General features: G+C 42.8%; 1 protein-coding gene across 1 annotated transcript; it reads left to right on the forward strand.

The window, feature by feature from the left end:
- Window positions 1-988: 988 nt before the first annotated feature.
- On the forward strand, window positions 989-9594 carry LOC134355899 (pepsin A-like). The gene is made up of 9 exons (XM_063066426.1): window positions 989-1047; window positions 1151-1313; window positions 1898-2015; window positions 3564-3682; window positions 5261-5460; window positions 6172-6291; window positions 7141-7285; window positions 9214-9312; window positions 9457-9594. Exons 1-9 carry the CDS (start codon window positions 989-991, stop codon window positions 9592-9594), a joined length of 1161 nt encoding a protein of 386 aa, XP_062922496.1.
- Window positions 9595-13045: the final 3451 nt, after the last annotated feature.

Here is a 13045-nt window from a genome sequence, read left to right on the forward strand (position 1 = left end):
CCAGAGCCATGAAATGCCCGGAACCCTGTAAGCACGCTCGTCGTCCAGGCCGTGTCCTTGGGGATATTAATAAGCGGCTGTTTGTGAGGCCCTTAGAGCGGGTTCCATTCCCGCAAGGTCAGACACAGGTACTTCTGCCCATCTAGGCCAGGCTGAACTGCTCGTGTCATCGACTCTCACCTGGACCATGATCCTCCTCATCCATGTACTTATCCAAACTTCTCTTAAATGTTGCAATCAAACTCGAGTTCACCACTTCGATTGACAGCCCATTCCACAGTCTCACCACCCTCGGAGTCATGGTGGTCTCTTCTCAAATTTTTCTTAAATATTTCATCTTTCACCCTTAACCTATTACCTGTACCTCTTGTCTTAACCAACCTCAACAGAAGAAGCCTGTTTCCATTGACAATATCCACACCCATCAACATTTTGTACACATCTATCAAATTTCCTCACATTCTCCTTTGCTGCAGGGAATGAAGTCCATGTCTATGCAACCTTTCCCTCCACCTCAGGTCCTCAAATCTCAGCAATATACTTGTAAATTTTCTCTGTCCTCTTTCAATCTTCCTGATATCTTTCCAGTAGATAGGTGACTGATGTAGAGGAGGCCTCAATGGGAAAACCAGATACAATAAATGACACTGGTGGGTTCACAAGTAAAGGGCTACCTCACCTGGAAGGACTGTTTACGTCTCAGTCATTTGATAAAACAGTTTTGAACCTAATTTCAGATTGTGTTATCTATGATAAGACTTATCTTTAATTTCACAGCACTTAAAGTACTTTGTTATCAACTTCTACATTGAAAGGTGTCTTTAATAGAATGTATTTTATCAGAGATAAACTGATCACGAGTACCAGAATATTTACTTTTCATATGGAATGATTGTCTCTGTGTCCACGTGACAATGATTCCTTGAGTATAAGTATTAGGGCTCACAAGCCCAATGTCAGATTCTGAAAGGAATCCAATCGATTCAACATGAAGTGGTTACTCCTCGCCTTCGTATGCATCCAGCTCTCTGATGCTGCCCTGACCAGGTAGGAACAGTTTAACCAAAACTTAACAGTTGTAGCAGTTAAATCTTCTCCCCAAGGAGCAATAATAGATGATGACATTCCTAACCCATTTCCCACTTTACAGAGTTCCTTTATATAAAGGAAAATCTGCCCGAGATATTCTTCGGGAGAAGGGATTGTTGGCAGATTACCTCAAGAATCATCCCTATGATCCCTGCACAAAGTTCAAAGGTGCTTGTTCCATTGGAACTTTGGCATCACTGGAGCCAATGACCAACTACATGGATGTAAGTAATCCTTGACTGCTATGAGCCGAAACATTGGGTGAAGGGTCTCTTGACCTTCGTAATGAAAATGCTGTAATATTTCTATTGTTTTTATAGCTAGTTCCTATTTGAAGGGAAAAACAGAGAGGTGCAGAAGGAATAGTCCCTTCAGAATGCTGATAGGGGGAGCAGTGGTGGGGAGATGAGTCCAGTGGTGGGATCCTGTGGAGGCTGATAGAAATGATGGGGTAGGATCCATTGTATGCAGAGGCTAGTCAGGTGGAGGGTGAGGACAAGAGGAACCCAACGCCGGTTCCTGCTGGGAAAAGGGTGGTGTGATCAGAAGTGGTCAATTGCTAACATGGTGAATTGTTTTACGATTAGTAAAATTCCACCTATCACCTCCCAGTTTCTCACTTCATCCCCGCTCATTCACCCACCCACCATCCTTCCCTCTCAGCTGGACGTATGTATCACCTGCTAGTCTGTACTCCAGACTCTCCTCCCACTCTCTTACTTCTGTCTTGTCCCCTTTCCTCTCCAGTCATCATGAAGGCAATCACACTAAATCAGACTAACCAAGGAGATTTTGTTTTTGCCGACAGCTGTCATACTATGGAGCCATCAGCCTCGGTAACCCCCCACAGAGCTTCACAGTCGTCTTTGATACTGGCTCATCCAACCTCTGGGTCCCGTCAGTCTACTGCGACCAGACACCATGCGGTAAGAACATGTTCCCTTGCTCTCAAATACATTGAAGCTCTCACATATCCCATAAGAACGTAAGAAATATGAGCAGCAGTAGGTCATCTGGCCCATTGAATCTTCTCCGTTATTCAATAAGATCATGGCTGATTTGGCCATGGACTCATCTCCACCTACCTACCTTTTCCTCATAACTCTTAATTCCCCTAATATTCAAAAATCTATCCAACCATGCCTTCAAATTATTTACTGAGGTTGCCTCCACTGCTTCTTTGGGCAGAGAATTGCACAGATTCACCACCCTCTGGGTAAAGCAGTTCCTCCTCATCTCCGTCTTAAATCTACACCCCGGAACTTTGAGGCTGTTTCCAGTATCACCTACCAGTGGAAACAACTTTCCATCCTCTATCATATCTATCTCTTCCATAATTTTATGTGTTTCTATAAGATCTCCTCTCATTCTTATGAATTCCAGCAAGTACAATCCCGGGCAACTCAATCTCTCCTCATAGTCTAACTCCTTCATCTCTGGAATCAACCTGGTGAGCCTCTTCTTCACAGCCTCCAAAGCCAGTCTACCCTTCCTCAAGTACGAAGACTCGAACTGCACGCAGTAGTCCAGGTGGAGCCTCACCAGTTCCCTGCACAGTTGCAGCATAACCTCCCTGCTCTTAAATTCAATCCCTCTGGCAATGAAGGCCAACATTGCATTTGCCTTCCTGACAGCCTGCTGCACCTGCAAACCAACCTTTTGTGATTCATGCACAAGCACTCCCAAATCCCTCTGCAAAACAGTATGCTGCATTGTTTTACCATTTAAATAATAATCTGCTCTTTCATTTTCCCTTCTAAAGTGGATGAGCTCACATTTACCAACATTGTATTCCATCTGCCTGACCTTTGCCCACTTACCTAACCAAACTATATCTTCTTGCAGGCTCTCCACATCTTCTGCACAATTTGTCTTTCTACTCAATTTATTATCATTAGCTAACTTGGATACACTACAGTCGGTCCCCTCTTCCAGATCATTAATGTAGATCATGAACATTTACGGGCCCAGTCCCGACCGCTGTGGCACACCACTCTCCACTGATTACTGACCAGAGTAACACCCCTGTATCCCAACTCTCTGCTTTCTATTAGTTAACCGATCTTCTATCCTTGTTAACACATCACCTTCAACTCTATGCATGTTGCTGGGACTCAGTGTATATTATATGTCACGTGAATGTCGCACCATTGAAACAAAGGTTAAAATGTGTCGCTTCCAAAGACGTGCAGCGGGCAGCCTGCAAAGTGTTGACTTGCTTCTGCCACCGGTGTAGCATGACCACAACTTAGTCGCCCTCATGTCTTTGGAAGGTGGGTGGAAACCGGGGCACTGGTCTGGTGAGGGGTGGAACGTTTGCAACTTCGCTCAAGGAGAAATCTCGGAGTCTGCCAGCCTAGCGATACTTGGTGTGTTTTGACAAGATTTAGGAAACTATTGGCAGGAGCTTGTTTGGCGCAGGGTGATATATTGAAACTTTTTGTTTCGTTGATGAAATGGATGTTTCTTTGCAGTGAAGCACAACAGATTCAACCCATCCCAGTCCTCAACCTTCCACACAGATTATCAGTATCTGTCCATCCAGTATGGGACAGGAAGTATGACCGGTATTCTGGGATATGATACTCTGAGAGTAAGTGAACTCTTCACCCTTATAACTCAAACCACACTAATACCTGTATTCCAAAACTTAGAGATCCTAACTGATAAACATTCTCAATATTATTTTGATGTATTTATTTATTGTTATTTTTTGGCATTGCTTTTCTTGTCCTCATTTTCACATTGCTTGTTTGCCCATCTTTGTGTGCAGTTTTTTTCCGTTAAATCTTTGTTCTACTCTGAATGTGTACAAGAAAGTGAATCTCAGGGAATGAAACTGATAAGTGGATATGGAATGGTATATTTGTAAATATTCAGATTTGGATTCATGTATATCGTAATTATGTTTTGAAATGGTTTGTTTGTGTTCACAAATGAACGTACCCAAGGATGAACTGGGGGCATGTATTCCTGTGCCAACATAGGAGACCCACAGAAACACAGAGCTTGACAATCTGAACAGAACATACAACAACAGTGAAAGAAGCTCCGTTCCTCCCCGCCGCCACCACCTTCCTACCCACACACCCACAAACACACAGCCCTCTCTCCCCAGGACAGGCCACCTTTGACCTCTGTGGAGTTGGAGATCTGGGCCCCTGCCACTGGATATCACACAATTGTTGCAACTATGCTTAGGAAGTTAGGTCCAATCATGATTTTCACCACAAGTCTTTACAGCATGGACACAGGCTACTTGGTGCATGAACAACCATTTAAGTCTCTGCCTACCTTGATCTACTCTTTGTAATTTTCCCCACATTCAGATTAAATCTTCCTTCCGAGCGTCATTATCTGCGATGATTAGGCTGGTATCATACTTCAATACAGCATCTTCCCCTCACCTGCCATCTGACTTTTGAATGGACGTTGAACCCATGAAGACAACCTCACTAATTTGCATTAATACTATTTTTTTGCACTAGTTATTTAATTTAACTCATACACATTTACTATAATCTGTAGTTTCTTCTCTATTATTATCTATTCCATTGTACTGCTAACAGAAAGTTAACAAATTTCACGTCATAGCAGAATCAGATTTAATATCACCGGCATACATTGTGAAAATTGTTCAGTTTACAGAGGTAGTGCAATGAAATACATGATGAATAAATCTAGAGAGAAAGAACTGTGTTACTCTAAGTTTATATATGTTTATTAATGTTAATTAGAAATAAGTAGTACAAAATAACAGAATAAAAAGTTACACACACAAAATGCTGGGGGAACTCAGCAGGCCAGGCAGCATCTAGGGAAAAGGGTACAGTCGAATTTTGGGCCCAAACCATGCTGAACACGTATTCGTCCAACATGAATCATCTTTTAGTCTTATCAGCACCCTCCAGATTCTACCACTAGGATAATTGACAGTAACCAATTAACCAATCAATCAGCATGTCTTTGGGAAATGGGAGAAAATCCGATCACCCAGAATGAACCCACCTGAACACAGGGGCCGATCTGCAAACGTCATGCGGGGAATACCAGAGGCCGGGATTGAACCTGGGTCACTGGCATTGTGAGGCAGCAGCTCCACGAGCTGTGCCCATGTGCAGCCTGACGGGAGAACTATCTGATTAATTTCTCTTTAAACCTGTCTCACCAGCTTTCTGATCTTGTGGTCAATGGACAAGAGTTTGGATTAAGTATGACTGAACCCGGCAGTTTCTTTACCTACTGTAATTTCGATGGTATTTTGGGCTTGGGCTATCCATCACTTGCGGCAGAAGGAGCCACTACAGTCTTCGACAACATAATGTCTCAGCATCTGGTTTCGCAGCCACTCTTTTCTGTCTACTTGACAAGGTTAGCACGTAGTGACAACTTCCTTCACTACTGGAGAATCTGTCATGTCGCTTGTTAATTTGCTTGGTACCATCATTGCTTCTTCTTCTGATGATTCTGGTTATTTATTGTAGTTCAATGGGATTCTAGGAATTAAATCATGAATACAAAATAACGATAATGTTGAAAACTTAAAAGCAGATGAAATTTACCCGGTCAGGTGCAACATGTCAGGTCAGTGCTGATGACATTAATTGAACTGGAACTTGAAGATATTTTGATCTCCAGTCTGATAAAGATGCCCATCATTCTCAGAGTTTTATTTTTACTTCAGCTTGCACAGCTCACTTAAGGTCTAGAATGACTTGAATACGTGGATAGGAAAGGTTTAGGAAGACATGGAACAAACGGGGCAGGTGGGATTGGTGTAAATGGTGAGCATGGATGAGTTAGACTGAAGGCCCCTTTTCCATGCTGTGAGACTCTAACTCTACAAATGCAGGTTTTTCTTGCAATATTCATGAAATTATTCCTTGAAAGATTGAAAGATGAGCTTTATTAGTTTCATGTATATTGAAACTTGCTGTTTGTTTTAGGGATGTGTTGGTGACAGCCTACGAGTGTCACCACACTGCTGGTGACAGCACATCATGCCTACAACTTACTAATCAATATCTGAATGTCTTTTGAGTGTTGAAATCTGAGATATTCTTACTTAATGTTGTTTTCCAGGACAAATGGTGAGTCTGGAAGTGAAGTCCTGTTTGGTGGAATTGACTCAAGGCACTACACCGGCCCAATCTACTGGCTCCCTGTTACCCATGAGGCCTACTGGCAGATTGAGGTCGAGAGGTAAGTGGTATCTCCATCTGAGGTATTCTCTCACAGATCAGCCGTTGAAGATTTACTTTCAGTGAGTTGAACCAGTTATATAGTTAGAATTTATAGGAGAAAGCAATTGTTACAGTCATGATGAGGCTACAGTCAAGATGGAGGAGCAACACCTGATCTGGCCAACCTCCAATCTGCCTACCTGAATATTGATTTTTCTAACTTCCGATAATTTTTCCACATTCCCCCTTCTCTCTTTATCCATTACCTGTTCTGGTTCCCGTCTCACCCCTTCTCTTCTCCTTACATCTCACAAGTCATCTCTCATCCGCCTTTGGTCCAAAGAGAAAATCCCTAGCTCAGTCAACTTACCTTATGAGATATGCTCTCTAATCCTGGCAGCACCCTGGTAAATCTCCTCTGCACACTTTCTAAAACTTCCTCATCCTTCTTATAATGAGGCAATCAGAACTGATCACATTACTCCAAGTCCAGTCAAACCAGATATAATGAATATTTCAGCTTGAAGGCCAGATCTTCCAAATTATTTTCTTGAATTCTGGACTCAATTCTGAACCGATTCTACAATTACAGAATCACCATCAAGGACTCTACAACTCATATTCTCAGTTTTCTTTATTGTAATGGGAACAATTTGTCGTTTTTGCACATTGGTCGTTTGTCAGTCTTGTTTTATTGATAGTTTTCATAATATCTATTGAGTTTCCTTATTTGTCTGTCATTGAATCTCAGGGTAGTACAGCACATGGTGACATATATGTACATTGATGATAAATTTAATTTGACTCTGATTTCGGCAATAAATCCAAATGAGCATTTTTGGCAAAAACGATGATTTTTTTTACTCAGAGTGACAGTCAACGGCGAGATTGTAGCTTGCGCTCAAGGTTGCCCTGCCATCGTTGATACTGGAACTTCTCTTATCGCTGTTGGCGGAAATTACATCGGCAATATTCAGCAAAGCATCGGAGCAACTCCAAATTATTATGGCCAGGTAGGGGCTGACTGACCAGTGGTGTATACTCAGATGGCAGCTGTTAATGCATTATGCAGTCAGCACATTGAGTTAATGAAATTATATGTCGTGCAGGCAGCAGGATTTGCGGAAAGAATGCATTCTGTTAGAAATGGCTGGGATTAACATCTCCATTCACAATGTAACAATCAGAAAACGCTGGAGGAACTCAACAGGCCAGGCAGCTTCTATAGAAAAGAATAACCAGTCAATGTTTCATAGCGAGTCCCTTCATCAGGACTGGAAAGAAAGAGAAGTCAGAGTAAGAAGGTGGGGGTGAGAGAAAGAAGAAGTAGAAGGCAGTAGGTGATAGGTGAAGTTGGGGGGAGAGGGGTGAAATAAAGAGATAGGAAGTTGATTGGAGAAAGAGATAAAGGGCTGGAGACCATTGAAAAGGGTGAAGGGGAAGGAACACCACCGGGAGGTGATGGGCAGTCAAGGAGATCAGGTGAAGGAGGGAAACGGGAATGAGGAATGGTGAAGGAGTGGTGGGTAGGTGGGGCAATTTCCGGAAGTGCGAGAAACCAGTGTTCATGCCATCAGGTTGGAGGCTGCCCAGATGGAATATAAAATATTGCTCCTCCAACTGATTGTGGCCTTATCGCAACAGAAGAGGAGGCCATCGATTGACATGTCGGAATGTGATTGGGGAGTGGAATTAAAATAGGAGGCCCCTGGAAGTCCTTGTTTTTCATGGTGGATGATGTGAGGTACTCGGCGAAACTGTCTCCCAAGCTATGTCAGGTCTCACTGATATACAGGAGACCACACTGGGAGCAGCAGATGCAGTAGATGACCCAGACAGGCTCACAAATGAAATGAAGTGTTGCCTCACCTGGAAGCATTGTTTTGGGCCCTGAGTGGTGGTGAGGGGCGAGGTGTACCTGTAAACATTGAGTTCATGGTTACGTTTCTTCATATTTTGAAAACGCTTCATTCAAAAGAAATTCAGTAAAGATGCACAAACCACAATTCTTTTCCTGCTTAACATTTAGATTAGCACTATTATTTCAAAATAACTTATTGTGTTTTATCATCACTGTATATTCAACCTTTGTCTATTAGTAGTAAAAGCATTAAACCATGGAAATAGTCAGTGGGTCAGGCAGCACCTGTGGAGAGAGAAATAAAGAAAAGAGATGCTGAAAATCCTGATGAAGGGTCTTTGCCTGAAATATTAACTGTTTATTCCTCTCCACAGACTCTGCCTGACCGGTTGAGTTCCCTCAGCATTTTGAGTGATGGGGAAATCAAGTAGTGATTCACACCGATGACTTTCCATCAAAAGTGGCCATTTCTGGAAAGTCTGTCTATCAGAAATGACTAACTTCACCGATGATTTCTGAGGACTGTAACAAACCTAATTATTAGATGATGTCAGCTTACCAACATAAGCTCAGGGAAAAGAAAGTCAGAGTAGGAATGGGATGGAAATTTAAAATAACAACTATCCAGGAACTTAGGTTCATCCCTGTAGGCAGAATTAAGTGCTTTGCAAAGTGGCTACCCTATCTGCCTCTGCTTTCTCTGGTGTAGATGAGGCCACAAAATGAACACCCAATGCAGTAAGTTTTAATAAAAAGGTATGGAGAGGATGTTTTCAATATTGAGAGAGTCTAGGACCAGAGGACACAGCCTCAGAATAGAAGAATGTCCTTTTACAACCGTTAAGAAGAGGAATTTCTGTAGCCAGAGTGTGTTGAATCAGTGGAAGTCATTGCCAAAGATGGCTGTGGGTATATTTAAGCAGAGTAGGTAGTTTCTTGATTAAGGGGAAGGCAGAAGAATGGGGTTGAGAGGGAATATAAGTTAGCTATGGTCAAATGGTAGAGAGGACTCGATGGGTCGAATGGCTGAGTTCTGCTCCTATGTCTTATGGTCTAAATGTTGTTGCTCTTCTTTCACAGTACTCCATCAATTGCAACAACATTGGCAATATGCCTGATGTGATCTTCACCATCAATGGATATGACTTCACTCTTCCTGCCTCAGCCTACACACTGAAGGTACGGGATTCATCAGACATATGGGGGATGAGAATTTCAAGGGATACATTCATTAACTTTGCAGAGATTAATGACACATGTTATAATGATCATTTATTGAGTGGACACTTGACCTGGTGTTAATTGCTCTCCATTTCCTTCCAGCTCAGTTACAATAGCTGCGACAGTGGATTTAGCGGCACTGGTGGAAACCTCTGGATTCTGGGAGATGTCTTCATTAGAGAGTATTACTCCATCTTCGACAGAGGAAACAACCGAGTGGGATTGGCTAAGGCCGTCTAACTTGCCCCTGAATATTCCCATTGAAGGTCCATCCAAGTTCGTATTTGCAGGTTGACTTAAGCCATCTGATTTTTCATCTGACCCGTCAGTATCAAAGACCAGGGAGTGACTTTCAGAATCCTGAAGGTGAAGACACCCTATTGAATGCTGGGGTTTTACTGAAAGGAAAATGCAAAAAGAGGGAGAACTGAAATAAACGCCCAGCCAGGATGGGATTTTAAAGGACCAATCTACGAATTTTGGATCTGGACTGGATATGCAAATATTGACATCATGTAATTATGCCTCTTCTCAGATTCCTCTCTTTTCCTCTCTTCTTTCCTGATTTTCCTCTTCAGCTGTGGTTTCCAGTGATTCACTCCAGAACCTTTCTCATGGAGTGAAATCTATTTGATGTAAATGTGAGCTGAACATCACACAGCCTATTGTTCTACCCTGTGGGATATATCTATAAATAGTTCGTAACAACGTTGAATAAAATTTAATCATGAGATGCATATTACCAGAATTCCAGTACCTTTTTTCATTCATTGTGTGTGTGTGTAAAATCTTCTGGAAGTACAAACTCTGTTTAGTGGACAGAACAGAGCAAGTATTAAAAAAGTCACTGGGTGTGTCCAGGCCCCTCCCACTGCAACACACCTCCTACTCAATCCTGTCGCTGAGACCTCAAAGTATTACGTCCAAGTCCCACTGAATGCTCTCTTTTTATACAGTCCCCAGAGATAAGAAACACTGCAGTAAGTGGACCAATACACAGTGCCAGGTGAAGTCACTGAATCAGAACTAATCATCTCCTGTCACCACTCTTCAAGAAGCCCAGCCCTGAGTTTCCCAAGCTTTCATCTTGCCACTGTGGTTTTGCAGTTTCAAGGTTATTTTTCCATCATGGAAATCATAAACTCAGAAAGGAGGCCACCCTTGTCTCCGGGTGACCGATGTCCAAGCCGCTCTTGAACATCTGATGGGTCCATTGATTACGGGGTCCTTATGTCATGGTGAGTGCTGGAAAAGACTCAACTCTGGTGTGCAGAAATGGCAGATTCACATTCAGAGACAAAAGCAAGAGGTTATAGGTAGGAATTCCATAGAACATCGGAGGCACAATCCAGCGACACCGCAAGACAAGTCATTCTCAACACAAGGACCCCGTGTTGAATGGTATTCAGGAGACCGCTGTAAATAACCACAAAATGCGGAAAACCCGTCCCAGTCACAATTAACTGAACAAGATTAAACAGAAAGCACAAGGGCTGAACGACTCTATTTAAAACAAGAATTAGTAAATATAGGTGTTACAGAAAGGCAGAAGCCTAACGCTCTCTGGCAAGCCACAAAGGCCAGCAGATCTCATGACAGCAGACCTGGTATACCCATCAGTATTTGCATGACAAATGGTTACAAAATCATTATTATTTAAAATGAAGTTATTTTTCACATATCTTTTTAAAGATGAATATTAGTACATTTTTGAAGAGTTTTTCTAAAATGCCTCATTTATTTCAATCTCTCTTTGTTAGACTTTTATTAATAATTACTGAATAAATACACATAAATAAAGAGGACACATTCTTTTTCCTTTAAAAATGTTCATGATTATTGTCACTAATGCATTAATTAATGATCATTCCTCCTCAAACTTACCCTGCTGCACAGCAGAATTTCTTTAGATGATTCTCGCCAATTTGGACACACTCTCTCAAAATGGTTCTCCACCACTGGTCTAATCTATGCTTGGCTTCACCAATGTCAAGGAGGCCACGTCATCAATACCGAATGATGTTAACCAGGGTGGAAGAGGTTCAAAGAAGCATTTGTCTCACCTGAGCCATCCAGCATTCTGTTTTAGCTCTGGATTACTTTGGTAAGCAGCCAGAATAATCAAGGACTCATCCACCTGAGACAATGTCTCTTCTCTCCTCTCTCAGAGGGCAGAATCTACAAAACCCTGAAAGCAGGTACAACCAGGCTCAAGGACAGCATTTCCCTGCTGTTTTCAGACTATTGAATGATTCCCTAGCAAAATGAGGTAGATTCTTGAGCTCACAATCTACCTCGTTATGATCTTTCCCCTTAATGTCTACCTGCACTGCTCTTTCTCTGTGACTGTCACACTTTATTCTGCATTCTGTTGTTCTAACTTCATTTTTTATTTTACTGCGATACAGTGAGGAATAGCCTATTTTGGCCCTTCGAGTCATACTGTCCAGCAATCCTTCAATTTCCGAGCCTACCCAAAAAACAATTTACAATGAACAATTATCTTCTATTATCCCAAACCTCTCCTCCGCAGCCCCCTACTTACACCAATTCCACAGTCATCATGGACTGACCTTCACTACTGAGCAGATGTGAAGGGCTCTGTGGAAACTCAGACATAACAAAGAATTACTACTGGATGGTGTGAACCCCAAGCTCCAGAAGGAGTGCGCTGAGCAGCTGTGTGGAGTTCTCCAGTGAATTTTCAATCTGGCTAACATCATATTTGGTCTCAGTGCCCGAGAAGGGCTGACCAAATAATCTTGAATAACTGCCATCCTGTGGCCCTGACCTCACACATCATGAAGTCCCTTGAGAGGCTGTTGCTGGCTTACCTTTGACCCCTGGTCAGATCAGACCTCGATCTCCTGCAGTTTACCTACCAGGAGCACATTGCAGTTGACGATGGTGTCATTTACCCGCTGAACAGAGCCTACTCCCATTTTGATAAACAAGGCAGTACTGTGAGGATCATGTTTTTTGATTTCTCAAGTGCCATCAATACCATACAACGCTCCTTGCTGGGGGAGAATCTCTGTTCAAAGCAGGTTAGCACTTCCATTGGATCCTGGATAATGGCTGACCTGACTGGCAGACCACAGTTTGTGCAGCTTCAGAGCTGTGTGTCAGACGTGGCTAAAAGCTGCACTGGGACTCCACAGGGGATGGTATTGGCTCCCTTCATCTGTACTCTGTATACCTCAGACTTTAGGTACAACTCTGAGTCATGTCATCTGCAGAAATCTCCGATGACTCAGCAATAGTTGGGTTTTTAAAGGGAGGATGGGAGGATGAATACAGGGCCCTGATGGAGGACATTGTCAAACAGTGCAAACGGAATCATTTGCAGCTCAACATCAGTAAGACAAAGGAGATGGAGATGGACTTTAGGAAGACTAAGCCAGCCCCTCTGTCTGTTACAATTGATGGTGAGAATGTGGGTGTGGTGGGGACCTACAAGTACCCAGGTTTGCACGTGGATTACAGACTTGAAAGGAGCACCCAGACAGAGGCTGTGTACAAGAAGGACCAGAGTCACCTCTGCTTCCTGAGAAGATCGCGGTCCTTTGGAGAACGGAGGCCTCTGCTGCACATATTTTACCCGTCTGCTGCCTCCAGTAGAATATTCTGTGCAGTGGTGTGCTGGGGCAATGGCATCCGACCAGGTGATGCAAACTTGCTGATTTGATTA

The sequence above is a fragment of the Mobula hypostoma genome, chromosome 13 (genome assembly GCF_963921235.1).
Source record: "Mobula hypostoma chromosome 13, sMobHyp1.1, whole genome shotgun sequence".
In the NCBI taxonomy this organism is placed as follows: domain Eukaryota; kingdom Metazoa; phylum Chordata; class Chondrichthyes; order Myliobatiformes; family Myliobatidae; genus Mobula; species Mobula hypostoma.

Coding starts and splice junctions, on each gene's coding strand:
- LOC134355899 (XM_063066426.1), top strand. CDS start 989: ATGAAGTGGTTACTCCTCGCCTTCGTATGCATCCAGCTCTCTGATGCT. Junction 6,292..7,140: donor TGGCAGATTGAGGTCGAGAG/GTAAGTGGTATC, acceptor TTTTTTACTCAG/AGTGACAGTCAACGGCGAGA. Junction 9,313..9,456: donor CCTCAGCCTACACACTGAAG/GTACGGGATTCA, acceptor ATTTCCTTCCAG/CTCAGTTACAATAGCTGCGA.